The sequence below is a fragment of the Eriocheir sinensis genome, chromosome 48 (assembly GCF_024679095.1).
Source record: "Eriocheir sinensis breed Jianghai 21 chromosome 48, ASM2467909v1, whole genome shotgun sequence".
Classification (NCBI taxonomy): domain Eukaryota; kingdom Metazoa; phylum Arthropoda; class Malacostraca; order Decapoda; family Varunidae; genus Eriocheir; species Eriocheir sinensis.
Genome location: NC_066556.1, coordinates 6,365,601 through 6,382,347, shown reverse-complemented (window position 1 = coordinate 6,382,347; position 16,747 = coordinate 6,365,601). Strand labels below are relative to the sequence as shown.

At 46.4% G+C, this 16,747-nt stretch overlaps 1 protein-coding gene and 1 long non-coding RNA gene across 4 annotated transcripts in view; one reads left to right on the top strand and one right to left on the bottom strand.

Annotated features, from left to right (window-relative positions):
• Positions 1-11,453, top strand: part of LOC126981512 (aminopeptidase N-like) — a 40,159-nt gene extending 28,706 nt beyond the window's left edge. For 2 of the 3 annotated variants that reach the window (XM_050832629.1, XM_050832626.1), the window contains exons 3-16: positions 347-715; positions 1,510-1,715; positions 2,213-2,371; positions 3,061-3,191; positions 3,313-3,674; positions 4,225-4,463; positions 4,717-4,900; positions 5,119-5,455; positions 5,850-5,992; positions 6,627-6,805; positions 8,217-8,390; positions 8,916-9,059; positions 10,117-10,195; positions 10,331-11,453. In XM_050832629.1, the coding sequence (XP_050688586.1) occupies positions 347-715; positions 1,510-1,715; positions 2,213-2,371; positions 3,061-3,191; positions 3,313-3,674; positions 4,225-4,463; positions 4,717-4,900; positions 5,119-5,455; positions 5,850-5,992; positions 6,627-6,805; positions 8,217-8,390; positions 8,916-9,059; positions 10,117-10,195; positions 10,331-10,477 (2,853 nt within the window). In that variant the 3' untranslated portion in view covers positions 10,478-11,453. The remainder of the gene's footprint in view (positions 1-346; positions 716-1,509; positions 1,716-2,212; positions 2,372-3,060; positions 3,192-3,312; positions 3,675-4,224; positions 4,464-4,716; positions 4,901-5,118; positions 5,456-5,849; positions 5,993-6,626; positions 6,806-8,216; positions 8,391-8,915; positions 9,060-10,116; positions 10,196-10,330) is intronic. The other variant, XM_050832628.1, reaches the window with a different exon arrangement.
• LOC126981515 (uncharacterized) lies at positions 10,694-11,632 on the bottom strand. Its single transcript, XR_007733972.1, has 2 exons — positions 11,175-11,632; positions 10,694-11,032 (listed from the first exon to the last, which is right to left on the bottom strand). It is a non-coding gene; the product is annotated as an uncharacterized LOC126981515 (long non-coding RNA).
• Positions 11,633-16,747: the final 5,115 nt, after the last annotated feature.

Sequence of the window (16,747 nt, the reverse complement as noted above, 5' to 3'; positions counted from 1 at the left end):
CATATCTTTATCTGTCTCTTATGTCATGAAAATAAAAACTACATTCGTTCTTTTTTTTTGCCATTTTTTTTCTCTTGCATTTCTCCGTTTTTCTTTTCATAGGAGCAGGATTTTGTGAGCACTTAGTTCATTTAGTTTTCATATCTTTATCTGTCTCTTATGTCATGAAAATAAAAACTACATTCCTTCATTCTTTTTGCCATTTTTTTTCTCTGGCATTCATTTTTTTTACATAGGAGTAGGATGTTGTAGGGATTTGGTTTGTTTAGTGTTCATATCTTAATCTGTCTCTTATGCCATGAACAAAATTGTGGATATTTCATCACATTTTTCTAATACTTTTCAGCAGATGAGAGACCACTCCGTTCACATAAGATCCCTTCCTCCATCCTCCTCTCCCGCTCCTCCTCCTCCTCCACCTCCTCCAACCACCACTCCTCCACCTCCTCCTCCACCTCCTCCAACCACCACTCCTCCACCTCCTCCTCCTCCTACCTCTCCTCCTGCTAAACATACCGCCGCCACACGGAAGGCCAGAGTCAACCGCCTGCCCACCGCCCTCAGCCCCACCCACTACTACGTCCAACTTCAGCCTTTCATCGATGGGAACTTCAGCATCATCGGCCACGTGGATGTAGAGTTCGAAGTCTTGGAAGCAACCTCAAACTTCACCTTCAACATCCTGGACATCGTGACGCATAATGAAACAGTGAAGGTGAGTGAGTGTGTGATTGTCGTACTCAGAGCATAGTATTTACCTGTTTCCGGCGTCTAATTATTCCCAAAAAACATCAGGATCTAACTCTTTTAACGATAACTATAAATGAGTTTCCTTATTGGATCCCAGAAGACAGTTTTGGGGTAGGAAGTCGGGAAATATAATCGGCTGAGTACGACAATCTGGCGAAGCTGGTGTGAAGGTGGGGAAGGGGTGTGTTGGCGGGGGAAGGTGAGTGTGACTGAGAGCGTGAGAGAGTATGTAGAGGAATGAGTGAGTCAATGCGTGAGTTGAGTAAATGGAACAATGTCTGAGTGGGTGAGTCAGTGAGTGAATCGGTAGATGAGAGAGGGAGTGAAAAAGTAATAGAGTGAGTGAGTGAGACCAAAACATGTACGTCACAGGTCGAAAAATCACACAACTCAAAACAATTACGAAAAAAAAGGATAAAAAACAAAAAAATATAAACACAATGACGTCTCTCTCACACACTCTTTATCTATCTATCCCTCCATCTATCTATCTATCTACACACTCACTTTGTCTATCTCTCTACCTATCTACAAACATTCATTCTCTATCTCTCCTTCTACTTATCCATACACTCTATATCTACACTCATTCTTTCTCTATCTATCCCTCCATCTATCAACACATTTTATCTGTCTCTACCTATCTACACATATTCATTCTCTATCTCTCCCTCTACTTATCAACACCCTCTATATCTACACTCATTCTTTCTCTATCCATCTATCTATCTACCTACCTATCTATCTATCTATCCGCAGGTGGTATCTACTGACGCCTCCGCCACCGAGTTCAGCATCACCCAGCATCTATACAATCACGAGGACCAGACATACACGGCGGTCCTGGCTGGGGCTCTCGAGGTGGGCACGACGTACAAGCTCTCCATGGACTTCGAGGGCTACCTGAACGACCAACTGGCTGGCTTCTACCGCTCCTCCTACACGGATAAGGATGGGAATACAAAGTGAGTGGGAATTGACTGTTTTGGTTTTGGTTTAGTTTGTTCTTGTTTACGTTGTTGGGGACTTTCTTTTTTTTTTTTTCGTTTCTCGGAGTTTTTCTTTTTCTGTTTTTGACTTTGCTTCGTTCTTTGTTTTTTTGGGGGTTGTTGTTTTTTCTTACTTGGTGATATTGTTTTTTTTTTCTTTTACCCTCTTCTTCCCCCTCTTTTTCTCTTTTCTTCTTTTTCCTCTTTTTCCTCCTCCACCTTCTCCTCCGCCTGCTGCTACTACTACTACTACTACTACTACTACTACTACTACTTCCTCCTAAACTTTCTCTTCCTGCATCACCTCTATTGCTACTACTACTACTACTACTACTACTACTACTACTACTACTACTACTACTACTACTACTACTACTACTACCACTACTACTACTACTACTACTACTACAATACCTACAACCACTACTATCACTACTACTACCACTACTATTACTCCTGCATCTCTCCCAAAGGTTCCTGGCGGTGACCCAGTTCGAAGCCGCGGATGCCCGACGAGCCTTCCCCTGCTTCGACGAGCCCGCCATGAAGGCCACTTTCGACGTGCGCCTCGCAAGGGAGGAAGCCACAAAGACCTCGATCTCCAACATGCCGCTCAGCGACACCATCCCCGTGTGAGTGCCCAGAGGATTACATAGATTCATATAGAAAGTCGGACCCCATACACGGAACCTATGTGGAGAGAGAGAGAGAGAGAGAGAGAGAGAGAGAGAGAGAGAGAGAGAGAGAGAGAGAGTAAAAGAGGGAGAAAAGAGAAAGAAAGAGAAAGAAAAAGATTAAGAAATACTTTTTTGTCTCGGATCACTTGCCCATCCTTCATGTCCCATTAAGAAAAAAAAACAGTTGACAAAGTATATTTTCTGGTTTGTAAGTCAAGAACCCCCCCCCCCCCGCAAAAAAGAATCATTTATCTTCCATTCTATTTTCATTATAATTTTCTTCCGGAAGCTGCTGCTGTACATGACGTGTTTTCATCACCAAACAAAAGATTAATAAGCATAAAAATTTCTAGGTATATCCAAGTTGTGTGATGCAAGAGTTATACAACAATTTAGTCACTCCTAAAATTACAGGAGGCTCTGTTTCCTTAAGTATCTGGACACCTCTCCTTCTGAAATTAACCTCTTTTTCGACCACCTCTTTGGATTCTTTTTAGGAGCAGCAAAAAGCGGGCTTTTTTTTTATTATTGTTTCCTTTTTTGTGCCCTTGAGCTGTCTCCTTTGTTGTAAAAAAAAAAAAGACAATGTTCCCTTTTGGTGCTACCTCCCTTCACTAACACCGCCCCCGCCCTCCGCCCCGCAGCGAGGGCCAGGACGGCTGGGTGTGGGACATCTTCAACACCACGGTGCCCATGTCCACCTACCTCGTCGCCTTCGTCGTGTCCGATTTTACCTATGTCGAGTCTAACGCCAACGACCACGTGCGCTTCCGAAGTGAGTAAGATAGATAGATAGATAGATGGATAGATGCATGAACACATATGTGGCACATATACACATCTACGTGCACACACTCCCGCCAAACTCTTCCTACCCGTCTTCGTCCCCCGTGCAGTTTGGGCGCGCGAGGATGCCATCAACCAGACAGCCTACGCCCTCAACGCCGGCCCCCACGTGCTCACCTTCTACGAGGACTACTTCAGCACGCCCTTCCCGCTCCCCAAGCAGGACATGATTGCCATCCCGGACTTCTCGGCGGGCGCCATGGAGAACTGGGGCCTCATCACCTACCGGGAGTCCGCCCTGCTCTTCGACCCCGCGGTGTCCTCGGCGGATTACAAGGACAGGGTGGCGGAGGTGGTGGCGCACGAGTTGGCGCACCAGTGGTTCGGTAATTTGGTGACCCTCAAGTGGTGGAACGACCTCTGGCTGAACGAGGGCTTCGCCACCTTCGTCTCCTACCTCGGCCTTAATGACGTGAGTTCCTTTAAAGGTCGTGTAATGGTCAGCTGTGTGGTTTGAGGTTATGTCATGATCAGCTGCTTCTCTTTGGTAGTTGAGCCTGTTGTAAATGGTGTTTTGCCGCGAGACTCAGGATCAGCCATCAGAACGAAAGTAACTCTCATTAACCGATTTTGTTATTTAATGTGTAGTGACCCGCTGTTGAAAATATGTGTGCTCTCACGAAATAATTAACATATATTTGATAAAACTGTGTAAATAAAGGGTAAGTAATGACGTCACGAGCTGGCAATACGTGGCTGGCTGAGCGCGCGCTGTGATTGGTCCTAATTTCCCGTGGAGGACGAGGTGTTCCAGACTTGGCGTATATGCGACCCACCAGATGCGGAAACCCCCAAACACCCACTCAGCAGGCGGGGTACCCCTTTGGCAAATTGATTACATGAAGGTAAAACTTAATCCTCTCCTGCAAAAGGAACGCGCGTGGCAGAACATGGAAGGATTCGGGTAAGGTATTCGCATACTCAAGTGTATCAGAAAGATCAAACTCGTGTCTTTCCTCCAGCTGGAGCCCACGTGGCGGGTTTCAGAGCGGTTCATCACCGTGGACCTGCAGTACGTGATGGAGCTGGACAGCCTCGAGTCGTCCCACCCCATCAGCCAAGAGGTCAGCACACCGGACGAAATCAACGAGCTCTTCGACGGCATCTCCTACTCCAAGGGCGCCTCCATTATCCGGATGATGTTCTACTTCCTCACGCCCGAGAACTTCAGGACGGGCATCACCAACTACCTCCAGGAATAGTGAGTGGCCAAAGATTTCTTCCTTCCTTCCTTCCTTCTTATCTCCTTAATTTTTCTTTCCTTTCTCCCTCTTTTCAGTCCTACTTTCCTCTCTTCCTTCCCTCCTTCCTTCCTTCCTTCCTTCTTTCACACCATAGTTCCTTCCTTTCTCCTTTCCCTGCTTAGTTTTTCCTTCCTTTCTCCTTCTTTTCATTCATTCTTTCCTCCCTCCCTTCCTTCCTTCGGTCAATCATGCATTCCTTCCTTCCCTTAGCAAATATACCAACGCCGAGCAAGACGACCTGTGGAACTCCCTGACGCAGGTCGTGGAGGGGACGGGTCTCCTGCCGCAGGACGTCACCGTCAAGACCATCATGGACACGTGGACGCTGCAGATGGGCTTCCCAGTGATCAAGGTGGTGAGGGACGCTGCAGGGACCACCGCCACTGTGACCCAGGTGCGTTTGCAGGTGGAGGAGGAAGAGGAGGAGGAGGAGGAAGAGGAGGAGGAGGACAACGATAACAACGGCAATCATAACCACAAACAACCACAACAACAATCACTGAAAACAATAAAACCAACCACAACAACCAGAACAACAACAAAAAAACACCACAATCACAAGAACAACTCCCTCACTCACACCTTTCTGTCTCTCTTTCTCCCCCCCACCAGGAGCGGTTCTTGCAGGTGAAGTCTCCGAACTCGACCGACACCCACGACTACAGCTGGTGGGTGCCGCTGACCTACACGTCGCAGGACAACCCCGACTTCATCGACACGCAGACCAGGAGGTGGATGGCCGACACGGAGAAAGAGATCACCGTGTCAGACCTTCCCGCCAGCGACCAGTGGGTGATCTTCAACGTACAGGAGAGGAGCTACTACAAGGTGAACTACGATGATGCTAACTGGAACCTGTTGTCGGCCCAGTTGATGAGTGACCCTTCAGCCATCGACATACTCAACAGGGCGCAGCTACTGGACGATGCTCTGGATCTGGCTAGCGCAGGTAAAGAAGAACAGTGCCTAAGAAAATCATATCAAGACATCTCTCCATCCGAAATTGATCTCACTTTTGACAACTCATTTCTATTTTTCGAGACTTTGGAACCCACCTTTAAAATTCAACAGCAGGATCCATTCTCTCTTGATTTCACTTATTCTCTAGCGCAGGTAAAGAAGAACAATGCCTAAGAAAATCATATCCGAAACTCATCTCTCTTTTGACAACTCATTTTTATTTTTCGAGACTTTGGAGCCCCCCCTTAAAATTCAAAAACAGGATCCATTCTCTCTTGATTTCACTCAATCTCTTTTCCATCGCTCACAATGACGCTGATACTTTGGAGGGACATCCGTGCTACCTCTTGCTGACCTCCGCCTCGATCTCCCTTCTCCCACAGGTCAGCTCTCCTACGACTTAGCGCTGAACCTCAACTCGTACCTGGAGAAGGAGGAGGAGTACTACCCGTGGTCTGCAGCCCTCGACAACATGGGCTACATCGAGGAAATGTTCACACGCACTGGTGGCTACGGGAATCTCAGGGTGGGTGTGAGGTGGAGGAGGAGGAGGAGGAGGAGGAGGAGGGGGATATCAAGATGTGGAATGAAAGATCCGAGGCTCACAATAACTATTTCCAAAGACCACAACGGAGATTAGTCGGGTTATCGTGAGGTCTTTTGACGTTCATGGTGCAGAAGCCTTATCAAACTATCATTAAACTCATAAAACTACCCATGGAAATACACACCACAACCTCTACCCAAGCCTTACCAAATGAGGGTGTGAGGGCTCCGAAATGTTTGAGAATATGGCCCTAATTTCAGTCTCACTACCACTAAACTCATAAAACTACCCATGGAAATACACACCACAACCTCTACCAAAGCAATATCAAAATGTGGATGTGAAGTCCCCAAAATGCTTGAGAATATGGCCCTAGTTTTTGTTTCACTATCACTAGACTCATCGAATTACCCCTGAAAATGTTTGTCTCACTATCACTAGACTCAGAATTACCCCTGAAAATACACACCACAACCTCTACCAAAGCAATATCAAAATGTGGATGTGAAGTCCCCAAAAATGCTTGAGAATATGGCCCTAGTTTCCGTCTTACTCATCCGTCCAGGGCCTCACTAGCTCCTAACCCCGTTCCCTCTTTTCCCCTCCTCGACAGACGTACTTGCTGTCCCTCCTGGAGCCGCTCTACCAAAGTGTGGGCTTCCAGGGTGACGAGAATGACGAGCAATTGGTGCATTATAAGAGGAGTCTCGCCCTCAAGTGGACCTGTAACCTGGACTACGAAGACTGCGTGACCAACTCCGTCTCGCAGTACGACGCATGGATGACGAGCGGGTAGGTAGATAGGTGAAGTGGATGAGAGGGTGAGTGAGTGGATGACAAGGTGAAGTGGATGACAGGGTGAGTGATTGGATGACAAGGTGAAGTGGATGAGAGGGTGAGTGAGTACAAGGTGAAGTGGATGACAGGGTGAGTGAGTGGATGACAACGTGAAGTGGATGAGAGGGTGAGTGAGTACAAGGTGAAGTGGATGAGAGGGTGAGTGAGTACAAGGTGAAGTGGATGACAGGGTGGGTGAGTGGATGACAAGGTGAAGTGGATGAGAGGGTGAGTGAGTACAAGGTGAAGTGGATGACAGGGTAAAATGAATAACAGGGCATAGTGGATTAGTGGGTGAGAGAATGACAGGACGAAGTGGATGGAGAATGGATGAATGGATGACAGGAAGAAGTGGATTACAACCGGATGAGTGAATGACCGGTCGTAGTGGATTAAGAATGAGTGAGTAGATGGCAGGGCAAATAGATGGAGTGGATGACAGGACGAAGTGGATGACAACCGGGTGAGTGAATGACCGAGCGAAGTGGATGACAAATGGGTGAGTTGATGACGTGGATGAGTGAACGGGCTAAGTGGATGAAATGGTTGCCCTCACTGCCATAAGTTAGTCTTCAAGGGTTCCCTGATGGTATTGCGGGAGTGGAAGTAGTTTAGAGAAAGAGGATAAGAGGATTAATTAAAGGCCCTCTTAGCGAATTAATGAGAAAAAATCATCGCTCACACACACCATTCCATAATAAATATCAACGCATTTGTGATCAGTTTATGCATCATCTATTTTGGGGGGTCTTTATCATGACAGAAAATTGGCCCGTCGCTGCTACACGGTAAAGGCACAAATTTGGCCCGTCGCTGCTGCACGGTAAAGGCACAAATTTGGCCCGTCGCTGCTACACGGTAAAGGCACAAATTTGGCCCGTCGCTGCTACACGGTAAAGGCACAAATTTGGCCCGTCGCTGCTACCGGGTTAAGACCGATACCAGATGGACCCCGAAAGTATCAGAGTGACAACCTAAGAATTGTACAAATCAGGGCCGACGGAAATGCACTCTAGTGTAGAGATGATATTAAAACCTTTGCCGGAGCAGTAACATGAGACGGAGAGGTGGAGGATATTGGGTTATAAGGTTCTATGTTTTGAAGTGAAGTATAAATGACAACTGATAATAAGGATGAAGATGATGAAAAGAATATATCACCGAGCCATATTTTCTCCTCTTCCACCTCCAAGGATATTGGGATAAGGTTCTATGTTTTAAAGTGAAGTATAAATGACGATTGATAATAAGGATGAAGATGATGAAAAGAATATATCACTGAGCCATATTTTCTCCTCCTCTTCCTCCTCCACCTCCTCCTCCTCCTCCTCCTCTTCCACCTTCATCTCCTCCACCTCTTCAACAGCACGGCCGTGAACCCCAACCTCCGCTCCACCGTCTACTGCACGGGCATCGCGGAGGGCGGCGAGGAGGCGTGGAACTTCGGGTGGCAGCAGTACCTGGCGACCAACGTGGGCAGCGAGAAGGAGAGGCTGCTCACCACCCTGGGCTGCGCCAAGGAGGTGTGGATCCTCTCCAGGTGAGTGCATAAGCGTATACCATTCCGAAATTGACCTCCCTTTTGATCAATCTTCTCTACTTTCTTTAAAAGGAGTAGTGTTAGAGGCGAGGGTGAGGGCACCGTTCCGAAATTGACCTCCCTTTTGATCAATCTTCTCTACTTTCTTTTATAGGAGCAGTACTAGTAGACTTTTTTTTTTTTTGCTTTTTTTATCTATTTTTCCCCTTGAGTTGCTTCCTTTACAGCACACAAAAAAATCAAATAAAACATCACACAAACTTGACCTCCCTTTTTTATCCATTTTCTCTACTTTCTTTTATAGGAGCAGTACTAGCAGACTTTTTTGGCTTTTTTTTATCTATTTTTGCCCTTGAGCTGCTTCCTTTACCGCACAAAAAAAAATCAAATAAAACATCACACAAACTTCAAAGAAAACGATGACTTCAACTCCGCCTTTTCCCAGCGTTTACATTCGATCCGTACACACCTCTTTTTCTTCCCAATGTTTACCTGTGCTCACGCTCCCCCCACACACTCCTGCAGGTACCTCGACATGGCGTTCACGGAAGACAGCGGCATCCGGAAGCAGGACGCCTCCAGAGTGTTCAGCGCCGTGGCCAGGAACGACATCGGACGTGACCTCGCCTGGAACTACCTGAGGGACCAGTGGGAGGTCATCGCCAACTAGTGAGTGCAAGGGTTCCCGGTGCTTGCAGTGTTATTTTCGCGGGAGGTTCAGCCTTTGTGACGCCACCTCCCTGATGCGTTCTCTTTAGTCGTGGTCTTCATAATATTCGTTTTTCTACGCTTTAATTTCCTTCTTGGTCTTCTTTCCGTTTCATTTATATCTTTTTCCAGAGTTCAGAGATAACGTGTTTTCTTATATAAGGGAAAAGTAGAAATGGCATCTCTTAAGTCGTGGTCTTCATTATATATTTCTCCTTCGTTACTCTACACTAATTTCCTTCTTGGTCTTCTTTCCGTTTCATTTATTTCTTATTCCAACGCTCAGAGATCACGTGTTTTCTTATATAAGGGAAAATTAGAAATGGCATGTCCGACTAATGCATGCAAGAGTTTCCGGCGCTTGCATTCACTTCTTTCTGTTGGTGAATTGTTATCTATTTAAGAGAGGAAAGCGCTTGTCCAGATAGCAAATGCAAGAGTTTCTAGCGCTTGCAGTATACTCATTCCTTGTTAATAGCTTGTTATCTTGTTATCTGTTTAAGAGAGGAAAGCGCTTGTCCAGATACCAAATGCAAGACTTTCTAGCACTTGCAGTATACTCATTCCCTGTTAATAGCTTCTTATTCAAGGAAAAAGTAGAAATGGTGTATCCAACGAGTAACACCACGAGTTTCTGGAGCGTTCAGTGACTTTCTGCTGTTGCTGTCTTGCTGGCTAGTGGATGGAAGCACCTATTCAACTCCTAAGTGCAAGAGTTCTCGGAGTTTTCAGTATTTTCCTTCTCTGTTACTGGTTTCTTAAGGTTAAAAGTAGAATTGCCATGTCCGGCTAGTGAGTGCAAGAGTTTATAGTGCACTCACTTCTTCTGCTACTGTCTTGTTACCTAAGAGAAGAAAGCACATGTCCAGCTTTTGAGTGCAAGAGTTCCCGGAGCTTTCAGTATTTTCCTTCTCTGTTACTGGTTTCTTAGTTGAGGCTGAAAGTAGAAATGGCATGTCCAATTAGTGCATGCAAGAGTTCCTGGTGCACACACTGACTTTCATCTCTTCCTCCTCAGCTTCGGTTCCTTCACCACGCTGGGCGACCTGGTCAGGACCGTGTCAGAGGAGTTCAACACACAGGAGGAGAAGCACCAGGTACGTGTGTGGTAGGTGGGGGGGAGTTATGTGGGTGTGTGGGTGTGTTTAAAGGTACGACATTGGTCAATCCTTAAAACGGTGACAAGAACGATAACTGATCCCTGGTTCTCTCTTTCCTCGCCTTCCTCGTAGCTGGAGCTGTTCCGGGACGATCATTTGGAGCAGCTGGGGACGGCCAAGCGCGCCATCGACCAAGCAATCGAGCAGACCGCCAACAACATAGCCTGGATGGAGGCCTACTACGATACCATTCTCGAGTGGCTTCAGAATCACCGTTAAAACCTTCTAGTCCGACCTGAATGGCTATAAAAGAGGGTAGAGTAACAGATGGGAGGGTTTGACGTGTGTATGAGTGAGTGTTTGTGTGTTAGTGGGTGAGGGGGAGACTGGGCTTCAAAACCACCTCAATTCTTCTAGTTTTACCCGAATAGCTAGATGGAAAGATGGATGGATGAGAGAACAATGATGGTGTGCGTGTTGACGTGTGTATGGGGGAAGAGAATAAGGGACGCCAACTATACCTTTCTAGACAGACTTTCAAACTACCTCAATCCCTCTAGTTTAACCTGAATAGCTAGACGGAGAGAAGGATGGATGAGAAGATAACGACGTAGATGTGTGTTTATGTCTATTGGGGGAGAAAATTAATAAGGGACGCCAACTATACCTTCCTAGACAGACTTTTAAACTACCTCAATCCCACTAGTTTGATCTAAATAGCTAGAGGAATAGGAGGATGGATGAGAGGATACCGACCTAGATGTGTGTTTATGTCTATTGGGAGAGAAAATGAGGGACGCGAACTATACCTTCTTAGACAGACTTCCAAACCACCTCAATCCCTCTAGTTTAACCTGAATAGCTAGACGGACAGAAGGATGGATGAGAAGATAACGACGTAGATGTGTGTTTATGTCTTTTGGGAGAGAAAATGAGGGATGCCAATTATACCTTCCTAGACAGACTTCCATACCACTTCAATCCCTCTAGTTTAATCTAAATAGCTAGAGGGATAGGAGGATGGATGAGAGGATACCGACGAGTGTGAGTGAGCATGCGAGGGTGTACGTGAGTGTGAGGAGAATGCGGGAGGTGTTTTGATGAAGGGGGATGAAGGTACTGGTGAGGTGGCGGTGGGTGATGACTCCCAAGAAACCTCATATATAGGTTTAGTGGTTCATGTACAAACGTTCTGGTGCAAATTCAAATGATTCGCGCGTCTCGACCACGGTGCAATAAAGTGTTCATTGTGCTCCGCCTCCCTTTCATTGTACCTTTGCGTTATACCTCAGCAAGGGTGTAGGGGGAGGGGGGGGGGAGGGGTGTTGGGATAGGTACTTTTTTTTTACAGTGAATTAAGAATGATGACTGATGATGATAATGATGATGATGATGAAAAAAATTATAATACTGAGCCATACCTCCTCCTCCTCCTCCTCCATTGGAACCGTTGACAGACCTCCAAAGCAACAAGCAGCGGACGACGAAGCGCTGTACGAGGAAATTCACACCATAACACAAAACAAACAGTCAGTCATTATCGGGGACTTTAACTGTTCCAACATTGACTGGACCACGATGATTGGAGATCGGGAGGGTAACAGATTGCTCGAAATGTTAGAGGACACTTTTCTTACTCAGATTGTTAGCCAACCGACGAGGGAAAATAACTTATTAGACCTAGTACTCGTGAGTGATTCAGATCTCACACGTGAATGTCAAGTCGGCGAAAAACTGGATGGTTGCGACCATCACCTAATTCGCCTAAAAATCAGAACAGACCATGAACTCACCGAAAACACGTCCAAGATTCCAGACTACAAAAAAGCCAATTTTAACTTCGCTCGTGAGCTGCTAACCCAGACAACTTGGGAACCCATGAACCTCACTCCGGTGGACGGCGCGTGGAACGGCTTTAAGAACAAACTCCTGGAGGTAGAGAGAACGACTGTTCCCATGAAGACAAGGAGAACAAATAATGCCACAAGCACACCATGGATGACTACCCAAGTTCGACGGGCGATTAATTTGAAGAAGAGAAAATACAACTTGCTAAAGGAAAACAGCACTGACGAGGCACGCGAACAGTACCATCAAAGCCTCAGAGCTTGCAGAACACTCATTCGCCAGAGTAAACGCGACTATGAAAAGCAAATTGCACGCGAAGCCAAGTCCAACCCGAAAAAGTTCTTCACGTATATAAGAACCAAAAAGAAGACAAAAAGCAATATCGGTCCCCTAAAAGATGAAAGTGACGTACTAACACAGGACAGTAGACAAATGGTCGAAATCCTAAACAGGAACTTCGCGTCAGTGTTCACGGTCGAGAATACCCAGTCCGTACCCGAGAGCCCTTCCCCACCGATGGGAATCACTCCCCTAGAAATTGGTACAATCGACGAACGGGATGTGAAAAAGTACCTAGACAAACTCGAGACAAACAAGTCTACCGGACCCGACGACTTGTCACCCAGGCTGCTCAAGGAACTCAAGCAGCAAATCCTCAAGCCACTCACCGCCATCTACAATCAGTCACTACAACAAAACAAAGTCCCGAAAGACTGGAAACAAGCGAACGTAACACCGATCTACAAAAAGGGAGACAAAAGTGTGGCCCTAAACTACAGACCAATCAGCTTGACCTCAGTGGCGGGAAAAATCCTCGAGAAGATCATCAGAGACAAACTCGTTAGGTTCCTTGAAGACAACAACATCATTTCCGATGCTCAGCACGGTTTCAGGAACAAGCGCTCATGCTTAACCAATTTATTGGACTTCTTCCAAGGTATCTATGAAAACTGGGATAATCATATCCCCAGTGATGTTATATATCTAGACTTTCAGAAAGCCTTTGACAAAGTGCCACATGAAAGACTCCTCAAGAAACTTAAGTCGGCGGGATTAGGCGACGATCTGACAGCGTGGATCAAAGACTGGCTCACTGGAAGAAAACAACGAGTTGTACTCAACGGACAGGCCTCCGAGTGGCTCCCGGTCACAAGTGGAGTGCCACAGCGGACCGGCCTGGGACCCATACTATTCATCATATAGATCCACGACCTAGAACTAGGATTAAAATCCAATCTTTCAAACTTGGCCGACGACACAAAGGTTGGTGGTAAGGCCCTAACGACGGCAGACTGCGAAATTATCCAGAGAGACCTGGACCTGATCACTTGGTGGTCGGAAAAATGGCAGATGTCCTTCAACACTACCAAATGTAAAGTAATGCATATCGGATCCAGAAACAGCAACCACATATACCACATGGGTGGCGAACCACTACATGTTGTGCAAGAGGAAAGAGACCTCGGGGTCACCATCAGCAGTGACTTGAAACAAACAAAACACTGCAAGTCCGCCTGTAAGAAAGCCAATACAATGCTTGGGTTCATATCGAGGAACTTTGAATACAAGACGCCGGGAGTTATGTTATCCTTGTATAATTCGCTGGTAAGGCCCCACCTGGAATACGCCGTGCAATTCTGGTCTCCTAATTACAGGAAAGACATTGAATTACTTGAGAGAGTACAGCGCCGCGCCACGAAGATGATACCATCACTGAGGACGAAACCCTATGAAGAACGACTCGAGCGACTCAACCTCTTCACGTTGGAAAAGAGACGACTGCGGGGAGACATGATACAAGTCTTTAAGTACCTGAACAAGCTCAGCAACGTTGATCACTCCAAACTCTTCACGCTACAAACTAACCTGAGAACAAGAAACAACGGAAAAACAATTCAAGCAAAGCGATGCAATACCGACATCGGCAGGAGTTATTTCTCAAATAGAGTTGTTCGCCACTGGAACAGCCTTCCTGCAGAAGTGGTTAGCGCAGAGACCATCAACTTCTTCAAGAAACGCATTGATCGCCACTTTGCTGCAACGGGTGTGAACTGAACGTTCCCAAGAGTAGGTACACAAGTGCTTTAATCCTTCCCTGCAAGCCACTCCTATGGCAAACGGATTGATTAAATCACTGAACGCAGGCAGCCTAGTAATGAGCCAACAGGCTTTCTGCTGCCTGCTAGTCCATGTTTCCATGTTTCCTCCTCCTCCTCCTCCTCCTCCTCACCTTCCTCTTCTTGCTCCTCCTACTCCTCCTAGTGTGAAAATTTAGTGAAGATGGTGATGGTTATACTGGAGTGACAATTTGCTGTAGAAGATGATGGTTATACTGGCGTGAAATTTTAGTAAAGATGGTGATGGGGATGGAGCTGGTGACAAAATTCAGCTTCGGCACCCAACGTTCGAACTCAAACCGTGAAACCAGTGTGGCAACATGAATATAGTGAAGACAAAATGTATATATGAAAGAGGATACTGACCGCCTCGCCTCCCCCCTCCCCCTCACACACACACACACACACACACACACACACACACACACACTTCCTTACTATTGTCTATGCTAGTCCTTCCCCGCTCACGTCATTCGTTAATTCCGAAGCCGACTTCTCCAGCTGAACGACAACACTCATAGAATAATGTCCCCTGTATCAACTTGCTTCGCTCTCATGATACTTATATAGGAGCAGCAAGTAGCAGGCTCTTTTTTTATTATTGTTTCCTTTTTTGTGTGCCCTTGAGCTGTCTCCTTTGTTGTAAAAAATAAAAACTTATACTGAAGGTGCATCTTTTTCCAGTGAGTGAGTCCATTATCTCCTCGTCCTCTTTATCTTCCTCCTCCTCCTGCTGCTCCTTCTCCACACCCACTGGTCACGTTCGTCACTCTGTTGTATAATGGAGGTGCATATCTTTTTTCCACCGTACAGCACCCAATCACCACTACGTCACGTTCCTCCCTCACACTTACTAAGGGAGCTTATTTTCGGCTAATCAGCGACAGAACCGGACCACCTAACACCCTTCCCAACCCTACCTAGCCGAGCCACCTAAAACTCTCTCCTTTCCTCCACCTCCACCACCCCACCCACGTAACATACAGAATAATACCCGTCGGCCTCAGAAACCATCTTTATTTTTGTCTCTTTAACAGCCACCCACGTAACACTACAATATCTATTTTTCTGTCTGTATCGTTCCATGTTATTGAGAGATGAACGAGCGCCTGACAGGCCTTCTCTCCTTCCTCCCTTCATCTCTCTCTCCCACACTCACTCCTGCCTTTCATCCCTCTCTCTCTCCCTCCCTCCCTCTCTCTTTTTTCTTCCCACGCATAATAGGAAATAAATATAGCCTGATGTGTGTGTAAGTGTGGAGGAGGAGGAGCAGGAGGAGGAGGAGGAGGAGGAAGAGGAGGAGGAGGAGGAGGAGGAGTGATGAAAAAAACGCAATAGTCAAGAAGCAAGCAGAAATATCACCAATCATCACCACCACCACCATCACCACCACTATCACCACCACCAAACCAAAACATCACACACCATCTCCACCACCACCACCATTACCACTAACCCCTCTCACCCCTACCATCACCCCTACCACCACCACCACCACTCGAGAACCGGTCCGCTGAGGAACAGGAAAGGCGAGTCCCAACACATGTGCGGCAGCGAAAAGGAGTGAGTGGCAGACAGGTGCGCGGGTGAGACAGGTGTGACCAGACCACGTGTACACTGCTGTGGGGGCCAAGGACGCACAGGTAAGCCCGCACGTTGCTTGTTTGTTTGTTTACCTGTTTGTTTATCTATGTTTGTTTGTCTGGGTTTCTGTTTTTCTATTTGTTTGCCTGTCTGTCTACCCGCCTGGTCTCCCCACCATGCGAAGGACATTGCAAAATTAAAAGGTATTCAACGTAGGGCAACAAAGACTCCTCCTTGCGCAACAAATCTTACGACGAAAGGCTCTCAACTTTTAACCTGTTCTCCCTTGATGACCGTCGCCTTCCAGGAAAACTGAGCGTAAGTTTCAAAATACTTAATGGTTTTACGAGTGTGGGCGAATCCTAAGTTCCGGTCGAGAAAAAATCGCACAAGACTTGAGTGTTTACAAATAATTTAAGACTGCACCAAATTATTCTTCGCCGTCTTTGTAGCGTGAGAATGAAATAAGTTCAAACCTTCAGTGGTCCAGCGGCGCCATATGACCCTGTCTGTTGCAGCGGCTAATTTAAATCAATCAAATCCAATCCAATTCCGCGGTCCAGTGCAACACGATTGACTCCTTTAAAAATAATCCCGATCAACACTTCCTTCAACTCAACATTTACTACAATAGAAATGCAGAGTCTTGGTGGCATTTGATTTAAGATAATTTCACTTACGTTTAAGGACAGACCACCTATAGATTGAAACATAGGATCTGTGTGGTCTGAATATCTATGTAAGTCTCTGTAAAGCCGGTCTGTTTGCTGGTCTAGATTTATGTTTATCTGTTTGTTTGCCTGTCTGTCTATTCACCTGTTTGTCTGTTTGTCGGTCTCGCTTTCTGTTTATCTGTTTGTTTGCCTGTCTGTCTATTTGTCAATCTAGTTTTCCGTTTTTGCGTTGCGTTTTGGCTGGGTCTTGTTGGGTTACGATACTGGGTCTTGTGTGAGTGGGTGTGAGCGGGAATGAAAGAGAGAGAGAATAACACACAGAAAGA